At 43.0% G+C, this 20,174-nt stretch overlaps 1 protein-coding gene across 2 annotated transcripts in view; it reads right to left on the bottom strand.

Moving 5' to 3' along the window:
* The window catches only part of CCDC93 (coiled-coil domain containing 93), an 88,635-nt gene that overhangs the window by 25,045 nt on the left and 43,416 nt on the right, over positions 1-20,174 (bottom strand). For both annotated transcript variants that reach the window (XM_040645705.1, XM_040645697.1), the window contains exons 12-13: positions 5,904-6,020; positions 3,022-3,084 (exon numbers count right to left, since the gene is read on the bottom strand). In XM_040645705.1, coding sequence (XP_040501639.1) covers positions 3,022-3,084; positions 5,904-6,020 — 180 coding nt within the window. The remainder of the gene's footprint in view (positions 1-3,021; positions 3,085-5,903; positions 6,021-20,174) is intronic.

Raw genomic sequence — 20,174 nt, forward strand, 5'->3', positions numbered from 1 at the left:
ATGATCTCTAGGCTCTACTGTGAGCTGGAAGAAAACGATGTACAAAACACTGATGCCATGTCTTTCCAATGTGTATAAGGGAGTGTATACCCCAAATATATACATGTATAATAGGCTATACATGTTACTTGTATATGCACGAAATATTTCTGAAACTGGTTACCCCCTGGAGAGGGTAATTATATGGTTGTACTGTTGTACTGTTACAGCAGTACTTTTTGAATTTTGAATTTTTGAATTTTGAATTGGGTGAATTGTGCTACCTACTAAAAAAAAAAAAAAAAAAAAAAAAAAAAAAAAAAGCAAGTTAAGAAAGTTCCAAGAGTACTAGCTGAAAACAGAAGAGCACAAGTTACAATGAGCCCTTCTTGCCTCAACTCCTAAAAAACCCAGACAATTACGCTCAAACATGGGAGCGGGTACCTTAGGGCCAAGCTGGCCAACAGAGAGGCAGGGCTGAGGAGGCCTGCTGTGTGGGGTCAGCAGACACAGGAAGGTTGGTCTGCAGGGCTGGGATCACACTAAGAGAGCCAGCTGGGCTGAGCAGTGAAGCGTGCCTCCCCTAACCTCGAGCTAGAGCTCAAGTCCCAGGGGCAGGCAGGCTCCTAGAATAGGCAAGACCCGACTGGTGAAAGGTGGAGTGCCCAGACCCCAATACTACTTACTCCTGGCTGATCTCACTTAATAGTAGAACCCACCCTTCCAGAATAATCACACGGAGCAGGCTGCATACAATGGGTACAGAATCCAATTCCCGTTGGTAACGGGAAGTTTCAGAATCAAAGATAAGCATACCACCAAGAACTATCAAACATCTGAAGGAAGATAAAACCACGAATGAGGAAAAAAAACTGAACAAATGAATTTTGATCTGAAGAAAGTTTATAGATCATGAAAAACCCTAGACACAATTAATGCCCTTAGAGAAATGGGAGAGAATGCTGCATATACTACAAAGAATCAACCTCACACACAGGAAATTAAAGTCGTGATTGCTGAAATTAAAAAGCGGACAGGCTAGAAGCGAGCGGCCAGCCGAGGCAGGGGCACGAAGCCTCCCCGCAGGTGTCACGTACTGCCATCCGTCCTTGACCTTCCCTGCCCTGCTCGACTTCACTCGATCTGCTGGAAAGACAGGTCTTCCCTGTTTTTCGGTGCTGCCAGGTTATCCTGGGAGGGCAGGTGTCACTGAGAAGGTGAAACCAGGGTACACGGAGGGGAAAGGGGTCAGAGTGCTCGTGCTGGCCAATCCTTGACTGGAACAGATAAGGAGGCTGAGGCCCATGGGTGAAGTTCATTACTTATTCGGGGGTCTGGTCTTCAGTATTCTGACCAGTCAGGCTTCTTCAGAAGTGGCTGAGGGCCAGGTTTGGAACAGCCTCCCATTGCCCTAGATGGGACTTAGTGTGACTGCCCTACTACAGAGAGAGGGAGCTCTCGGAGAGGTCTTTGGGGCCACACAGCCAAAGCTGGAGCTCTGGCAGCCTCTGCACGGCTTCAGTGCCCCATCTGCAGAACAGGGATGGTAACAGTGTTGCTAGCCTGGTTACAGAGAGTCAGGGGACTAGTACAAGGGAGGTGCCCAGAGCACACCCAGCACACACTGATGCTGGCTGCTATGATTATCTGAGGATAAGACCATCCCTATTATTGACTTAAATCACATTCCTTACCTTTCTAGCACATGGAAGGAGCTCAACAAATACCTGATTTAGTGTTTAGTACAAAGAAAACGACTTCAGAGCCACACAGGATTTATATCCTAAGGCACGTGAGTGTCTTAGGAAATTGATATCAAGATGCTTTGCCTTTAATCTCCCCCAGATGGTTATACAAGGGCTGATCCATGACTTGGCAAACTTCATGCCAGGGACTCTATGGCATTAACATTTAGATAGCGGCAGGGGTTTCACCCCAGGAGTCTGCCATCCAGCCCCCAGGAATGCAGTCAGAACAGTGTAAGGAAAGCTCGTCCGTCCAAATGCAACACAGGCATCTTTGGAAAGAATGAAAAAAAAATTCATTCTCTCATTCTTTTGCTGCCCTTTTCAAACATTCCGACAATCACTGAAGAGACTAGCCCAGGTCAGAATTTAAAAGTTTTGTCAGCTTGATAGCAAGGCAGTGACCTGAGTGCTACATATTGCTACAGAAACAAGCATTTTAAGTGGGCAAATTTGATGTGAAATTTAAAGAAAAGAGGGGGACTGCCTTAGTCTGAGAGAGGTCTTTGAGGATCAGTTCTGCTTCCACGTGGTTCAGAAAGTACTGGGCGGGGCCCTGTATGCGGTCCTTAATAAGTATAGCCAGAGCTCGAGCACCAAAATCACATCGAGGAGAGACCATCGGATCCAGATGAGGACAGCTTTCTATGGAAATGCGAGGGACAGAAATAGCAAAACTCTGCTCATGACAGAGTTGGCATGGGAAGTGTTTGTTTTCCTGGCCCGGTTTCCTAGGCAATGAGAAGTGGGAGGTAAACGACATTCTAACACTGATGGGAGATGGCACACTCGACCCAGGTCAGAAAACAGATCCCGTGGTTTGAAATATACCCACTGCCCTCCTCCTCCTCCTGAGACCCCGTCCCCCATCCAGCCTAGAAGAAAACTGGCTATTCTGAACAACAAATTACAGCCCTCTGCAGTGCTCTCATCTTATAAAAAGAAACCTTCTCATTCTTTAGGAATTCAGTATTTTGAAGTGGGGTTTGTAGAGGAGCAGGGCCCACTTACCGTGAGGGGCCCTTCAAGCTCTGTGAGGCCCGTGCCCCTGCCCATCAGCCTGGCCTCCCTCAGGAAGCCCTTCCCGATCCTCAGGGCCCATGGCAACGTCTCCTGCCAAGACCGCTGAGCCCTTAGAATGCGGCAGCGTGGGTACACTGACGGCAAGGGTCACGCACTACCAGGTGCTTGTCCTCTGTGCCCAGGTGGCCCTGAGCCCCGAGACGCCACACAGACTGATGATACAGGGCACTTCATGAGTGGTGCAGGTCAAAAGTGGTTCTGAAAGTCGCCTCACCTCTGTCAGACTTTGCTTTGTTTCATCATATCTGGCTTGTAGGCTGGTATGACTTGCCTGCAGCTGGAAAAGAAAGAGAAAAGATACCTGCTCTCATTCAGTCCTCAAACAGCACAGCTGTGGGTGGTCTCCCCGCCTCACGGACGGGAAAATGGAAATTCACCGGAGATATAAACTGAGTGAATGTGAGACTTTTAGAATGGTTCCAACAACACATGAAGACAAAATTCATACAATTAGCACCAACCGCATGTCAGGTGACCAACTAGATATTTGGCATAAATCCTATCATTGCATCCCTACATTCAATGGAAGAAGACATTTTTCTTATTTTACAGATAAGGAAATAGAGACTCAGAGGGGTTGAGTTACTTAACAAAAGTTTCACGGCTGCTAACTGATAAAGCCACGACTCAAACCCAGGTCTGACTTCTCTGTACAGCTATAATCAGTTCACTTAACCAATGTGCCCATTCCCAGAATACAAACTGCATTTTGAAATTCAGGATTCTGGCACAGAAAATGACTGGCTGGCAAACAATCTGAGATAGAAGAAAGAATTCAGGACTTCAACACGAAGAGACAGAAAATGAATTACCTTTCCAGTTCAAAGTTACACAACTGTAACCTTAGATCAGGAAAATGTCATTTCTCTTTTCCTTCCCAAAAAATATATCCTCGTGCTGTCTGTGAACTTTCAGAAATCTGAAAACATTCATCAAAAGCTCAAAGGGTTTGTACATTTTCACTTTTGAAAAGGGGAAGTGGCAGAAAACGACACCAGGCTCTGGCTGTTAGCAGTGTACAAATAAACAATGAGAAGTTTTATCCTGTATCTCAATGATTGCTTCAAAATAACTTGCCCCATCCTTGAACATGTAAGCAACCCATTAAGAATTATGTCACCTTCAGAAATCATTACTCCTAAATCATGCTTCCAGTCTTCATGACCGATGAATGGTTACATTTCCAACAAGGCCTATCAAGAAGTCAACTCAAGCAGAGAGCAAGAGTGATAAAGCAGGGAAGCAGGCGGGCTCTGGCTTTTCCCTTTTCAAAGGAAGCCATCTGTGCAATGAGAACTTTCACTGACTTGTTTGTGTAACTGGCAGAGAAGAGGAGTTCCGGAGAGTTTGTTTTTTCTCCTGAAAAATGATTGATCTCTTGAAGCCCTTTTGTGGCTCCAGGAAGGGGTCCTGGCATTTCCCACCTTCCTGTCCACTTCTCACCCATGCACCCACCCAGCCCCCCATCTGACATTTATCCAATGCTCTGCGCACATGAGGTGTGTGGGAGGAGGTGATGAATACGACACAGTCCTTGCCTGCAAGGATCTGCACCAGCGAACTGGGAATCAGAGTATGAGAATAGCTGGGGTAGAGCCAGGCTCAGGGGAGGCCCAAGGAGAGTCTGGCTCATCAGGGAGTCTAAGGAAGGCTTCACCACAAAGATTCATGCAAGCTGGATCTTGGCAGGGATATCACTTGCTAAGAAAGGAAGACTCATCTCTTTGATTAATTTAACTAATAAGAGCTCTCTTCATCTGCATATCTGACCACCTTTTCTCAAACAGGGGATGTCCCAATAGCTTAGCCTACTTTTCATCTTGTTAGAATCCTTCATGATTGTCCTACCCTCATTTTCTTCTTCATCATTAACCCCTAGACTCACCCCCAAATTCAGCAGTGGGTTACCACCCCCTTTCTGGCTTCCTCTTTCCTTCCTCAACCTCAGGTTTCTGCTCAGCTACCCACTAGCTGCGTTCCAATTCTATGCCTCTGTAGCACATTCCCTTGTCGGACCATGAGATGCTCTTTACTCCTTCTCTTGCTCTGCCCCCCTTCCATTTCTGTTGGGCTAGGACTCTCCCTATGGTTGTCACCAAGGCCACGCGTGCATCCTGCTTGCTTTCCACCTGCATGACCTTGGAACAGGGGTTCTTGGATTTAAAGAGCTTGGATTCTCTCATATATTATTGGTAGACATATAAACTGGTAAAATGGTGAATAATTTGATAGTTTCGAGCAAAATAAAAAATGTCTATATTTTTGACCCAGCAATTCCACTTCCTAAAATCAATCTTATACAAATACATATTTGCACCAAGATGACCGTTTTGCAAAGATGATCACGGTAGCATAAATTTAGAGCTGGGGGGAGGGATCCTGAAACAACCTCCATACCCACGAACAGGGGACAAGTACAGTGATTATAGCACGTATACACTACATTGCACTACGCAGGCGATTTGAAACAATGAGGCAGACCTACACATTCAAAATCTTGGTTTTACCAGTAGTAAGCAGTGTGGTCACAGGCAAAACTAGTTCACTGCTCTGCTTCTGTTTCCTTATTCATAAAATGAGGGTAGCAGTAGTACCTCCTCCACAAGGACGTCGTGTGAAAAGAAGGAGCGAGTCCTTCATTCATCTCCACAGCCTAGTTCTCTGCCTAGCCCCGAGCAGCGCTCAGCGAACATCGGTCAATCAATAAATGCTATTCTTAAGTCTTGCGACCTTCTTCTAGAGCAAGGCTGCCAATTTTTCCAGTTTGGGCCAGGCTTTGTGAGCCACGTTTGGAAACGGTCAAGTAGTAAATATTACAGGCTTTCTGGGCCATGCGGTCTCTGCTGCAACTACTTAGTTCTGCCCCTGGAGCTTGAAAGCTGCTACAGAAAATACGTAAACAAACAGATGCGCAAGTATTCCAATAAAACCTCACTTACAAAAACAGGTGGCAGCTGGCTTGGCCCCAGGGCTGTAGTATGCTAATCCCCGTGCTCGAACCTCCATTCTAACATGGACATCTTCACTCCTTCCCCAGTTTCTCCCTTCTTGAAGTTTCGTATTACTTGAATGACATTATAAAAAGAAAACACCAACCTCTTCCAGATGTTTAGTCTTCTGCAAAATCTGCTTGTTCAAGGAGATGACTTTTCGACGATGAAGTTGGGAGGTTCCTAATTTTTCTGGACTTTCTTCGGCTGACAGCTCAGACTGCTGTGGGAAACAGGGAGGGCAAGCCCAAAGGATTTAATTAGCCCCCTTCAGTTTACATAAGACAGACCCATCCCTGCTCACCCCGGGCAGAGCACTACTTGGCAGCCTGTCAAAACCAAGCCGGGGCAGCCATGGGGTCCTTTGCAAAACCCAGGTCCAGGGAAGAAGATTCTGACACAAAGATCAAGATCCTTACCAATGGAATCTGCACTCCTGGCAGAGGGACCGGCATGTGCAGAAGCACAGGAATATATAACTGTGGTTATGCTGCTATCATATAGGCAACAGGCACCATCAAAGGGTTTTAAATAGAGGAATAATATGGACGTATCAATATCTTCGTAAGACAGCTCTGGAGTTAACAAGAATGATGAAATGATTCACTTTCACTGAAGTATTGTAAGTATACGGTCAAAAAGTTTAACTGTTTGGAAGCATTTATAATGAAAAACAATAGCCTATTAACTTATTTCTCCCCATCCACGGGTCCATTCCCTTTTAACCATTTCTTATTTCTACTCTTGTGGTGTTCACAAAGGATAGATCTGAGAGGGATGGAACTTGCTGACAGGGTAGTAGGATTCCTGAAACTGAACGTGAGGAGGGGAGGGAGAAAAAGGGTGGAGCAGGAAGCAGAGACTTGTCAGGCCTCGAAGCGAGTCAGGGAGAGATTTCTGGGTGAATGCAGCAACAGCACTGAGAAGCCACAAGGAGGAGGAGGTAGCTTGGTATGGACACCGAACACAAACATCAGCCTCAGGACAAACAAATTAAAAGGTCGATCCTACTATAACAGGAGTCCTTCCAGTACTTCTTAGATGATCATAAAAAAGCTTAGATGAGCTTACTAAACAAATGCCCACTTCCACCACACTTCCTTTTTGACTGGAAGTATCCCCCAGTACCAAACTAAACACCGATTTTAAGCCCAAGTGCAATACAGCTATTTGGGTATTTGATTTTCCCTGCATGTTTTAACAGTGATCATAAGCTTGAAAGACGGGAAGATCTGCCCATGGGGAAAAGAGATGGGAAAGTGAGGGGGTGGAGAAATTGGGTGGAATAGTCACCATTTATTTTGGTTAAGGATTTCCCTGAATAATTCAGCAGTACCACTAACAGATGATGAGTTTTTGCTGCTTAACGGCTCCGGAGGTGGGGAGCAACCAGCAGGATATGGTTGCATAAAACAGTGAGGAACATCGCTTTCCATCTCCTGGACAGGTGGGCCATAAAGGAAATAGAAAAACTAAGCATTTGGTATTGCAACATATCTAGCCCTGAAACTTGGGACTTCAGAAAATGTCAATTAACGTACTCCAGCTTATCTGAATCTCTGGGAATTGGAGTTAACTTTTAAAAATACACTTGGTCATTATCAAGATTTTCACAACCTGTAGTCTAGGGAGGGAGAATTGTTTCTGAAAATGATTTGAGAATAAAAATGAGGGTGAAGGAAGGACCACTCCCTCTTGATTTCTAAATCACTTGTCAGAAACAGAATTATAATGAACTAATTATATCTCCTTTACTTTGATGGTGTCACCCTGAACTATGCTATTAATTTGGCTACTTTTGTCTGCTATATATTTAATACCTTTTTCTTATGGTTCATTTTCAGATTTGGGTTTTAACATCCAACTCAGATTCCTGGACACTGATTTCCAGCATGTCTCTGGCATATCCTCAGAGCATTTAACTTAACTCGCAGAATTACATAAGCCTTCTAGCTCATGATTTATTGACATTTGAAATAGGATTAATTCCCTGTTCACTGGAACAACCCCATAGGTTATGCCCCTATGTCTGATGTCAGAATTATCTTGAATAACCTGACCTCCTCCAGCTTGCCTGTGTGGCTCTGGACCAGACAGAGTTGTGGGCTGGCAGGCTCCAGGGGATCAGTGTCTCACTCATGCCCCAGTCTTCCTCCAGTCTTTGGGGGCAAGCACATACTCATTCAGTGCTATTCTGTACCTCTGGCCTGGCCTGGATGGCGTCTCCAAGTTTTAGGAGATTTGCTGATGAACTGCTTTTATGGCCAAGGTCCTAAGACCATGAAAAGTGTATTTCCCACCCAGCTTCTTTACCTACCTGGCATACATACAACTTTGTTTTACAATCAAGACCTGTGACTTCACTTCTAAGAACGTTTCTCGCAGGAAAACCAGTAGCTATCTTGATATCTGGAAAGAAGGTTTCCAGGCTGGTTGGCTATCTCTCTCTTTCTCTTTTTCTCTATCTTTCTATCTAGATTTAATTTTTAGCCACATGGTCCCTCAAGGCCCTCATAGGGGTCTTCGGGGTCAAAATCTTTTTCATAATACTAAAATGTCATTTTTTCCCATTCTCATTCTCTCATGATAATACAGTGAAGTTTTCCAGATGTTACATGTCACGTGATAATATCACTGATGTTAATACGTAAAGCATTTATTATTGTTCTTTGTAAATGAATTAATATGTAAGCTACTGAGACCTCAGTAGCTTTTAAGAGTTCTTAAAGGGTCCTGAACCTGAAAATTTTGAGAACCTCTACTTTAATCTAAGGGGCCTGGCTCACTTGAGAATCATGTATTGGTCTCAATCATTGATTGGGGCAGCCTTATTTGCAAGGAACTCCAATCAGTGGAGTGGGCCCACACATCACATATAACATTGAGAGAGGAAAGTTCTTTCTGATTCCACTCCTTCACTAGACAGGTGATTCAGAGAACCATACACATAGAGAGAAAATACAGTGCACAGAAAGAACCTGGAAGTCACTCTACAAGCTTACTATATCTGTTATGATATGCTCTAAGCAGACACGGGCTTTCAAAATCCTTTCTCATATTGATAGGTAGCAATTCTCACTGTTAAGTGCAGTGCCTTAAATTTGAATCTGCAAAGTGTTAATAATGTACGTTACTATCAGAACATTAAATGCCATTTCCATATCTGACATTTCTCTAGCCCAATTAAAATGAGTAATATGCACATAAACAGGCCCATCGTTCATATGAGTTTGTAGGTTCCTCTGTTTGCCTTTGAATCTAGAGATGGTGCTATGCAGAGTGCTTTGTTTAATAGGAAGTTATTTTTGTGCAGATATAACCGTTTATTCTAGAGCTGAATTGAAGAGTGTTAACCTGGGCAGTGGAAAGCTGATGGCTCTATTTTTCAAGCATACTTTTTGTTAAACAATCTAGAGACGGATAAAGGCAGGAACAGGTCTTTAGAGCATCTGGCATCCTGGTCACTGACAGTCACAGTGAGAAGGGAATTGAAGATGATGAAGTTGATCTAGAAGGATGAGACGAAGTGGGACAGATGGAGGACAGGACAGGAAACTTTACAGTAAATCCTTGACAGAAACGATTTAAATCCTTGGGGCATCTTAACTGATTTCTACGTGAAAAGTGCAATCTTTCTCAAAGAATGCCAATCATGTACAAATAATTCCATTTGTGTTTACACTGGAGAGAGAGCTAAAGAGCCAATCTAATTTTGTTCAACATTTTCAGATTAAGAACGTGCTTTCAAAACCACAGCATGGATTAAGACGACTTCTAGTGCAGATGCAATGTTTCCTAATAACGGACAGATATTCACAACTTCCACTGTTAGGGGAACCAGCTTTAAATGTCATTCGATAATATTAGTCTTGTTCAAAATAGTAAATTCCTAAGGGAAGCAAAAAATGATTACTTTAGCTAAAACTATACACTTTTATAATGAAAGAGACCCCGAAGGTTATCTACATAACAACCTTCTTCCTAAAATAGGAATCTCTCCTATATTACCTCCCTCCCCTCACTAAAATATGGTACCTAAGCGGGATCTTTCAGTAAGAAAGATCCCTATCTCATGATACAGTTCTCTGTCCCGAACAGATGGACTTCAGTTTCTGGCACCTTGACGAAACCTTCCATTGAAAGCAAATGGACAGATGATATAAAATATTTTATTTATTTATTTATTTATTTATTTATTTATTTATTTAGAGAGTGAAAGCGTTCACACAGTAGGTGAGGGCAGGGGAGAGAGAGAGAAAGAATCTCAAGCAGATTCCCTGCTGAGTGCAGAGCCTGACATGGGGCTCAATCTCATGACTGTGAGATCATGAACTGAGCTGAAATCAAGGGTCAGATACTTAACCAACTGAGCCACCCAGGCACCCCCAAAATATTTATTTTTTAATTATTTTAAAAAACCTATGAGCTAACAAGAATGTAAGAAAATCTGCAAGGCCAAAGAGTTAATGCAAGTGGAGCTCCAGGAAGGTGTATATGTGTGTGTGTGTGTGTGTGTGTGTGTGTGTGTATAAAACCAATGAGGCTGGCTTTTTTCTTGAAGTACTTGCCAACACCAGGTGATCGCAAGTGTTGATTTTTATAAATCAATAACTGCTCTGCATAAACAAGTGAAAGAAGAAAATATCTGCAGTGAGATTTTGTAACACATTGGTCCAGTTCTATAATCTAAATGTACACACTACCTGGATTGTCCAAAAAAACCCACAAGTCAAGACATGTATACGACAGACTTGGGCTGGGGTGTCTCCAGATGCTTGCCAGAAGTAAAAGCAAATACGCTCTGGAAGAACAGAGATTCAACACTAGGCTTCAAAGAATTTCTACAGGTGAATTTCCAGGGCATACGAACTTACCATCAAAATTCAAAAGCATGTACAAAGTACGAGCAAAAAGCCAGCAGAAACAGACAGAATCAGACCTGCAAAGACTCAAACATGAAGCAACAGAGATTAAGTGTGATCGCTCTTTCACGTAACAGATTTACCTAAAAGTATCCACTTCTCTTTCCTCTCCCCTTTCTATAAAACACATCAGTATCCTTCCCCATCTTGGCTACCACCCTCTAGATATACTCTAGCTGACAAGTGACCTTTTCAAGTACTCTTCCCTGGAGTCTGAGCCCTGCAGATGGGGTGGGACTATTCGCTTACCCTCTTTGCTTCCACTGATGAAACTGGATACATAAACATTCTTTTCAGTATTCCTGACTCCCCCTAATGAAATCCCATGAATTTCAAAGACCCATATTCATGTAACCCTGCCGAGTCTAAGGCATGGCTCTGGGTTTCCGAGGCAGGAAATATGGTATATTTGCCCAGAAAGCTCTTAACATTTAGGGGGCATGAACAAAATCCAGAACTTCCCACTTTTATCTCCATGAACTACTGTCAGGTCAGATGGAAGCTCACCAAATCCTGAATTGGTATGACTGATTTTTCTGAAATTAAATGAAACAGTTCACATATACCTTCTTTAACAAATGAATTTGTTTGGGCTCATAATTTCAATCTAAGATATTTTTGAATGTTGATACTATTCTCCAGTGTGCTAGCCACCTCTTCTTTTTTAGCTTTAAATGATGTTCAAATCTGACAAAACTAATTATATGCCTTTATCCAAATTGATAAAGACTCTGAAAGGTATAGGTTATGCTGTGCAGCTTGAGACAATCCTACCAGGTCAAACAATTCATTAGCTGATACCATTTTTTTTTCTCTCCTTTTTTTTTTTTTTTTTTTTTTTTTTTTTTTTTTTTTTTTTTACTGTTACTGTGTATAGCATCAGTCCTTCAGATTTTAGGAAATCTTGGAATATTTTAGAAACCCCACATTTAGCATCATTCTCTCCAGATTTATAGGGTTTCTGAATCTCTAAATTCAGATTATGGTTTTAAATCTCTCTATCCCACCTTCTTTCACTTTGCTCAATTAACCTTTACTCAGACCCTATTATGTGTGAGGAACAGTGGTAGGTAGTGGGGACATAGAAAAAGACACAGACCTTACCCCTGGACCTCCAGAGTCTAGTCAGGTAAAACCGACTCATTCACAGATAAAGGTGTTATCCTTCACATTCTCCCCAAGCCTAAATTGAGCCACAGAAGAAGAGAGTTTTGAAAGCTTTTCTTCTTCCGTCTTCTACTTCCCTTCCGTTTTTCCTCCCTTCAACAAATGTTCATGAAAACCCTATTATGTTAGGCACTGGGGATATACAATGATCTCAGCCCTCATTTACAGCAAACTATTGCTATAGTTTGCCTAGTCCCGGGAGACAGGTAGAGACAAATGAAAACTGCACTGGTAGCAGTTCTTGGAAGGAGACTACCAGGAGTGGGGCCACACAAGATCACAGAAGAACACATCTTAGGAAGGAAAGCCACCCTTCATGGCCACTGGGAGAGTCTCCGCACAAACTTGCAGACACTTGTCAACCTCTACTGAGCATTTGTTAAGGGTTAGGCAACAGAGAGAGAGAGATGAAAGATGAAATCTTAGCTCTCTGGAAGTTTACAGAATTAGGGTGTGAGTTGTCTAACACTTGTGACCTTGTGTGAAGAAATGCAGTCCAGAAGGAAGGAGTATGAAAATGCTCTTCTGGAAAAAAAACCCCTTTTTCTATCTGTGGTCACAGCAGGAGGTTCCCAAGAAGACAACTTCTCCCTTGTACCATATTTCTTCCCTAGCTCCACATGCTAAAGCTGCTGGAAAAAACGGTAAAAATGCTTTTCTGTGGTGGGGCTGGCTGATGGGATTGGAAACATTCGTATCTAAGCTGACTAGAAACCACACTGGTTCTGACTCAGGCCTGATGCTTATAACAAAGTAGTCCGGGTCTCCCAGTTGCTAAGGTTCCCATGATCTGCTGATCTCAGCAAGGTCCCTGAGGTGCGGTATGTTTCCTCAGTCCCCAGCCCCCTTGAACTATTTCTTTCTATTTCACCTCAACTGGGTATAGTTTTAAAAAGGAATGCTGAAACAGAAAACCAAAGCTGGAGAATCACAATTCCGGACTTCAGGCTCTATTACAAAGCTGTAATCACCAAGACAGCATGGTACTGGCACAAAAACAGACACACAGATCAATGCAACAGAATGGAGAACTCAGAAATGGACTCGCAACTCTATGGTCAACTAATCTTCGACAAAGCAGGAAAGAACATCCAATGGAAAAAAGACAGTCTCTTCAACAAATGGTGCTGGGAAAATTGGACGGCCACATGCATTAGAATGAAACTGGACCATTTCCTTAGCCCATACACAAAAACAGACTCAAAATGGATGAAAGACCCAGGAATCCATCAAAATCCTCGAGGAGAACACAGGCAGCAACCTCTTCGACCTTGGCCGCAGCAACTTCTTCCTAGACACGTCAACAAAGGCAAGGGAAGCAAGGGCAAAAATAAACTACTGGGACTTCGTCAAGATAAAAAGCTTTTACACAGCAAAGGAAACAGTCGACAGAACCAAAAGACAACGGACAGAATGGGAGAAGATATTTGCAAATGACGTATCGGATAAAGGGCTAGCATCCAAAATCTATAAAGAACTTATCAAACTCAACACCCAAGGAACAAATAATCCAATCAAGGAATGGGTAGAAGACATGAACAGACATTTCTCCAAAAAAGACATCCAAATGGCCAACAGACACATGAAAAAATGTTCAACATTACTCGGCATCAGGGAAACACAAATCAAAACCACAATGAGATATCACCTCACACCAGTCAGAATGGCTAAAATTAACAAGTCAGGAATGACAGATGTTGGCGAGGATGCAGAGAAAGGGGAACCCTCCTACACTGTTGGTGGGAATGCAAACTGGTGCAGCCACTCTGGAAAAGAGTAGGGAGGTTCCCCCAAAAGTTGAAAATAGCGCTACCCTATGACCCAGCAATTGCACTACTGGTTATTTACCCCAAAGATACAAATGTAGTGATCTGAAGGGGCACCTGCACCCCAATGTTTATAGCAGCAATGTCCACAATAGCCTAACTATGAAAAGAGCCCTGACGTCCATTGACAGATGAATGGATAAAGAAGATGTGGGGTATATACACAATGGAATATTATGCAGCCATCAAACATGAAATCTTGCCATTTGCAATGATATGGATGGAACTAGAGGGTATTATGCTAAGCTAAATAAGTCAATCAGAGAAACACAATTATCATATGATCTCACTGATATGTGGTATTTGAGAAACAAGGCAGAGGATCATAGAAGAAGAAAGGAAGAAATGAATTAAGAGCGGGAGACAAACCATAAGAGACTTTCAATCTCAGGAAACAAACAGGGTTGCTGGATGGAGGGGCGTGAGAGGGATGGGGTGGCTGGGTGATGGACATTGGGGAGATTATGTGTTGTGGGGAGTGCTGTGTATTGTGTAACACTATGAATCCCAGACCTGTACCCCTGAAACAAATAATAGACTATATGTTAATAATAAAAAAAATTTAAAAAAGTCATTCATGCTGCCTATTTATTCCTAGGACAAAAAGTTCAGTATCAACTCTACCAACCACTGTACTTTGGGCACATATTGACATTTCAAATGGCAACAGAAACCAAATAGCAACTGGCATCCATTTGAGATCGCACAGGTTATATCATTCTCTAATTTCTCTGCTTACGGGTTGACTGACCACTAACTAGGAGCTCCCGGAGGCAGCATCCAGATCTTCTCGTAACTCTTCCCTGCCCCCCCACACCTGACGCTGCCTGGGACATAGTGTGTGCACACCAGGTGCTTGCTGCAGGAGGAAATCATCCCACCTAGGGGCTCAATTCTATCAGTTCTCTAGCAGAAAAGAAGTCAAGCTGAAGACTTAAAATATATCCAAAATGATACCAATTTTCTTTATAAATGTTTAGAAAAGCTAACTGGAATAGCCTTACCTGGAAATATGAAACCAGGGTAGAGAAATAACAACACTAAGACAGTTACCTCAAGAGGGAGGATGACATTATTAACAACTGACTCTTCTGGGTCAATCCCATCCAATTTAGTTAGACAAATTCCCCGCGTAGGCGCCGGCTACGGCGTGTGCCTGGCATCACTTGGTTTATAACAGTTCCTGTGGGGGACCACTACTATCCGTTTTTTCTAATTCCAGATGGGCTGCCAATCAAGAGGCTGGCCGCCGCCCAGAGGCCCCGGAAGGAATATGTGACCTAAGCCACGCCAAACAGAGAGATTGTCCTTAGGACTTTACACGCCGAAGCGGGGAGGGTACTAGAAGGCTGACAGACCGTAGTGAAGCTGCTAGGTGATAGCAGAGCGAGACAAAGTGAAGCAAAGGCAGACAGATGACAGACACAGGCTGTTTGAGTCCCTGGGACCCCTGCATTCACGGACCTCGCAGTTATGACAGCTGATAAATGCTCCCTTTTGCTTATACCATTCGGGGCAGCTTCTATCACTTGCAAACAAAAGGCTCCTACACAGCATACTGTCCCGGTTAGCGAGCGGCAGAACTTAAGAAGCAGCTTTCTTTGCTGGTTGCATCATAGCGGAATGTAAATTATCACAGAAGAGAGAGACAAAATCTACTCTCATCCAATGTGGTTGCCTGCCTTCTCTAGAGGAGACTTTCCTTCCTTGTGTTTTTATATGTGCATCCCTGACCATACCCTGGCCATTACCTCTTTTTGGCTACAACTAGCTCTAATTACCTGAGCTCCTCCAGGTGCTCCTGAAAGATACAATTTCAAGACAGTCTGGGCTTCCGATTAACTGCCAGAGAATGGTTCTCAGAATCAAAAGTTCAGAAGCCATGGTGCCAGAATTTCTTAATTGCCGGAAAGGAACATTTCTAAAACCTATTAAGAAAAAAATTCCTTCCACAACTAAGTCCTTTGATGGCTGAAAATTCATCAAGAAGTTGACGGTCTTCTGGCCAGGATGTTACATTCTAAAGGGTTGTAGGAGATTATTTTCCAGTGATATGAAAAACCACACATGCACATACCCCAAACAGAAAATTCCACAGCTTTTAGCAGCATAGGTGTGATGGCGTGAGTGCCTGGGCCACACCACTTTCATTTTATGTATTTCTGGGGCTAGTTCCCAGTGTGACCTGGCGTCTTCTCTCTCCTTAGCCCAAGGTGGGCAGCTGGATGGTGGAAGAATCTAAAGAGGCTTTGTCACTGCAAACCTGGAAGGTGGATGCGAAGGATGATGGCAAAGGAGGCCTTCCCTGCTTTCCCCTATAGACACTCTACCTTGCCAACGAGACAGGTTTCAAAGTCAGACAGTCCTGTATGCATACCTGAAACTTCTTAGCTACATGATACTGGACAAGGTACTGAACCTTTAGTATCTTCATCTGCAAAATGGATATAATATCACGTGCTTTCATGTTGAGCACCAACACTGCCAGGTCCTTGGCAAGGCTCTGAGGTTAGAGAGAGGAGTAAAATGTGGTCCACGTACACATAAACTGAGAGTTTCAGCTGCGCGTGAGCAAGCATAATGATGAAAGAAGGCAGAGGATCATATACAAGGAGGTAGCACACTGCTGAGAGTTCATGACCTAATGGTATACAAGGCACCGAGCGCAGAGAAGGCAATCAGGATAGATTCTTCTGATTCCCCAAGGCAGATAGATCGGTGCTTCTAGAATTACAAAATGTTCTAAGATTCTGTCTCAGGGAGATGCTGACCAAGGAATGATTCAGCTGGCTGTCAGGTATTAAAGTGGTTGAAATTATACAGGGTTCGTTAGTATGTGGCATTAGGGAGAGTCCCTTCTTGTCCTTCTAGGCTCCCGGCACCTTCCCTGGCTCAGCTTCCTTCCCTCTCTTTTGGCTTAAGCTAGTGGGGGACTGCAGAGCGGAAGTGGGTTTTGGACAGTCAAGCTTTTTAGTGTTCTGCAGATCGCAGTTACAGACTCTCCTTCCCTATAAAAATTAATGCTAAGATGCACTGAGCATATGAGAGAGCAACACCAAAAAGCACAGCGGTGTCTCATCTAGCACATTCTGGGAAGGGCATTACCCTTTGGGAAAAAAAGGAGATGGTGCTCTTTGGCCACGAGCCTACATGAACTCATGAATTATATATCTGGGAGCTTCTTCACATTCCTCTTCCCTGCTGCTTTACAGGAACCATATTAAATTGAGTTACATATCTCAGAGGCTTGCTTTGAAACACATGGGTTATTCATCATGTTACACTGTTATAAGAACATGTGAACTTTACAAATCAAAGAGAAGCCTGCACATGTGTTTTACCACATTTTTATATCCCAATGCCTGTCAACTTTCCAACTTGCACCAGGCAGGCTGTTCGATTCATTCCCTGGTCACAAAATCATTTTCACCCTTTCATCCTCCCAAAACTATCTTGTCCCTTTTATTCAGTAAGCAAAAATCCATCCTGTTCACAGCCTGATTTGGGTTTCTTTCAAGTACCTCTGATGGCTTCCCTTTTGGGCATCCCTCAATCCCATCTCCACTTCCAAGGGATTCATTACTGAAATCCTGAAGGTAAGGGCATGGATTTTAGATAAATTGCCAGTGCCTGGTATCAGCCCAATTCATGGCAGTAAGATTAAAGTGAAAAACAAACACACTGTGGTGGACAGCCTTATGAAAGTGCCACCCTCTCTGCCTCCTGGTGTTCAGCCCTTTGTGTAAGCCCCTCCCCTGAATAGAGTGACTTGCCTCTACCCAAGAGAAGACACCAAAGTGATGGGATATATGTGAATGCTTGTACATAGCTATTACATAGAACTGTAATGTCTAGCCTATGAGGAGGTGCTCTCCCTTACTGGCTTTGATGAAACAAGGGGCAACGCTGGGAAGGCCACACGGCAAGAAACTGAGGGCAGCCTCTAGCTGGCAGCCAGCAAGAGCTGAGGACTTCAGCCAACAGGTGGCAAGGAACTGAATGCTGCTAACAACCACATGAGCTTAGAAGTGGATCCTGCCCCAGTTGAGCCTCAGATGAGAAAGCAGCCCTGGGCGGCACCTTCACTGCAATATTGTGAGAGGCCTAAACAAGGAATTCTGCTAATCTGTGCTCAACTGCCGACCCACAGAGCCTGTGAGATAATAAATGTGCGTTGTTTTAAGCTACAACCTTTGTAGTAACACTGCTATCCAGCAATAGATAACTAAATACACGAACAAACAGAGAAAAAGTAAAGCAGCCTCCGGCATCTGAGAGCCAACCTGGCATTCTCAGCAAGGCCCTGATGTTGCTGGGAGCTGCCCTGCACATATTAGGTCTTGGTGTTAAACACAGGTTATTCCAAAGAATGTCAACATCACACAAGGTCTTGAAAATGAAGGCAAAAACATGACCAATCTCTAATCATGTCTGAACGTGGACAAAACCTAATCATTGTTCAAATCACAAAAATGGACCAAACATCCCCCTATACTGGCTAATATGAATACACAGCTTTAACCTTGATTCATTACCCCAACTTTTTAAGATTTTGTTCATTCCCCTCATCTTATAAAATTTATTTAGACACTCATCTACAGAATTGCCCTTCCTTAAAACACCCAACACAGAGCAAAGCCCTACTTTCTTGGTCCTTCCCTCAAATCACCTAAAACAAACCCAAATCCCATAGTAAGTCTTTTCTAATGCCTCCTTACTGAGATGCCGTATGGCTCCCCAGGGGTGCACTGTCTCTGCCACCAACACCAGCAATAAACCTGACTGTTCAACTACGGTTGTGTTCCTTGTGGTCTCTGGTGGGAGACCATTGATAAAACTAGAGCAAACAATAAAGAAAACAACAACTACAACAAAGCCAAACATAACTTCACCATGGAACTTGCATAAAATTAGAGAGTGTAAACGAATAAAGTGAGAAAGAGTTCATATACAGTTTAAATTAGATAAAAACCACAAAGATACAGTAAGCTATCTCCAAGTAAGTATAAAGAAATTACAAATAAATGGTATTAGGGAAGTGGATAGGAGGAGGGAAATTAGCATGGATCTCCTTTTAGACTAAATAAAAGTGAACTCCACATAAGTTAAAGAATTAAACATAATCAGTAAAAGATGAAAAGTAATGGATTACTTTATTGGATCCATGGAAAAATGATGACCCTGTCACCTGGAAATAACAACAAAAAGATCCACTGATTTAGATACAAATTCCTTGTTTATAATGAAAAGCAATGCAAAAATAAAAAAACTCCCAAGGAATACTTCAGTGATGAAATATATAAATCTAGAGTACAGATGATATTCAAATTTACAAGAAAAACATTATATATCCAAAATATAAATGAGTACAGGGAATAACAGACAATTTACACAGCAGAAAATAGAGCGAACAAAAACATGGCACCGTGGTCCATCCTCTCGGGTTCCAAGAGGTGCCATTTTATAGCTACTAGAGTAGCAAGTTAGACAAATGAACAAAGCTGGAGGTGTGGGGCCATGGTGAGGGCCCTTCATCACTGACAGTATTTTATGTGGTTACAATTTATTTGTAAAGCAACAAAGAGAAGTCATAACCCAACATCCAACTCCTAGGAAACCTTTAGTAGAAACTATCTGCTCGGAGTTTATGACAGCATTATCCACAACGGCAAACACAAACAACTTACAAGTCAAACAATAGGGAAATTTTTGATGACTTGGGCTGTATTAACACATGGGTTATCTAGTATTCAAATAACCGCAAAGGCTAGAAACACGGAATATGTTTAGGATTTGACATGACCAAAAACAAATGCAGACTATAAAAAATCAAATGAAGGCGACCACTAGCTGAAGAGCTATCACGTGCCAGACACTGCTTGAGGCATTTAGTCATATTTCACTTAACACCCTGACAGCAAAGTAATATTATCCCCGTTTCATAGAGGGGGATACGAGGACAAAGAGGGGTTAAATACATTGGTCAAGGTCATACAGCTGAGAAGGAGAGGAGACAGATATGAACCAAGGTATGACTTCAAATGCTGTCTTTTTAACTATCCCGCCCTACCTCTTTTAGGTGGGGAATGGCTGCACCTAGAACAACCATGGGTATGTAGGACAAAACCTGAGGGTAATAAGCAAACGTGAGATGACAGTGATATGGGAATAGGATTAATAGGATTTAATTTTAAAAATCATTACCTTTAATGCTGTATGATCGACATACATACCGCCAACAACACAATCAAACAGTGAACTCTGGACCTCTAATTCTTCGTGAGAAGTTTAATTAAATATATCCTTGGAAAGACACCTGTCCAAAACTACTTCTAATGTCACTCTTTTCTGGCAGAATGGAATGTAGTAGTGAGTGCGGCCACTGGGGTTGGGTACAGATCACTGTACCAGGGTGAGGAGGGGAAAGTTCGGGGGATAAGAGACCCAGAAGGAAACACGGAC

Source organism: Ursus maritimus, unplaced genomic scaffold (assembly GCF_017311325.1).
Source record: "Ursus maritimus isolate PB19 unplaced genomic scaffold, ASM1731132v1 scaffold_1, whole genome shotgun sequence".
In the NCBI taxonomy this organism is placed as follows: domain Eukaryota; kingdom Metazoa; phylum Chordata; class Mammalia; order Carnivora; family Ursidae; genus Ursus; species Ursus maritimus.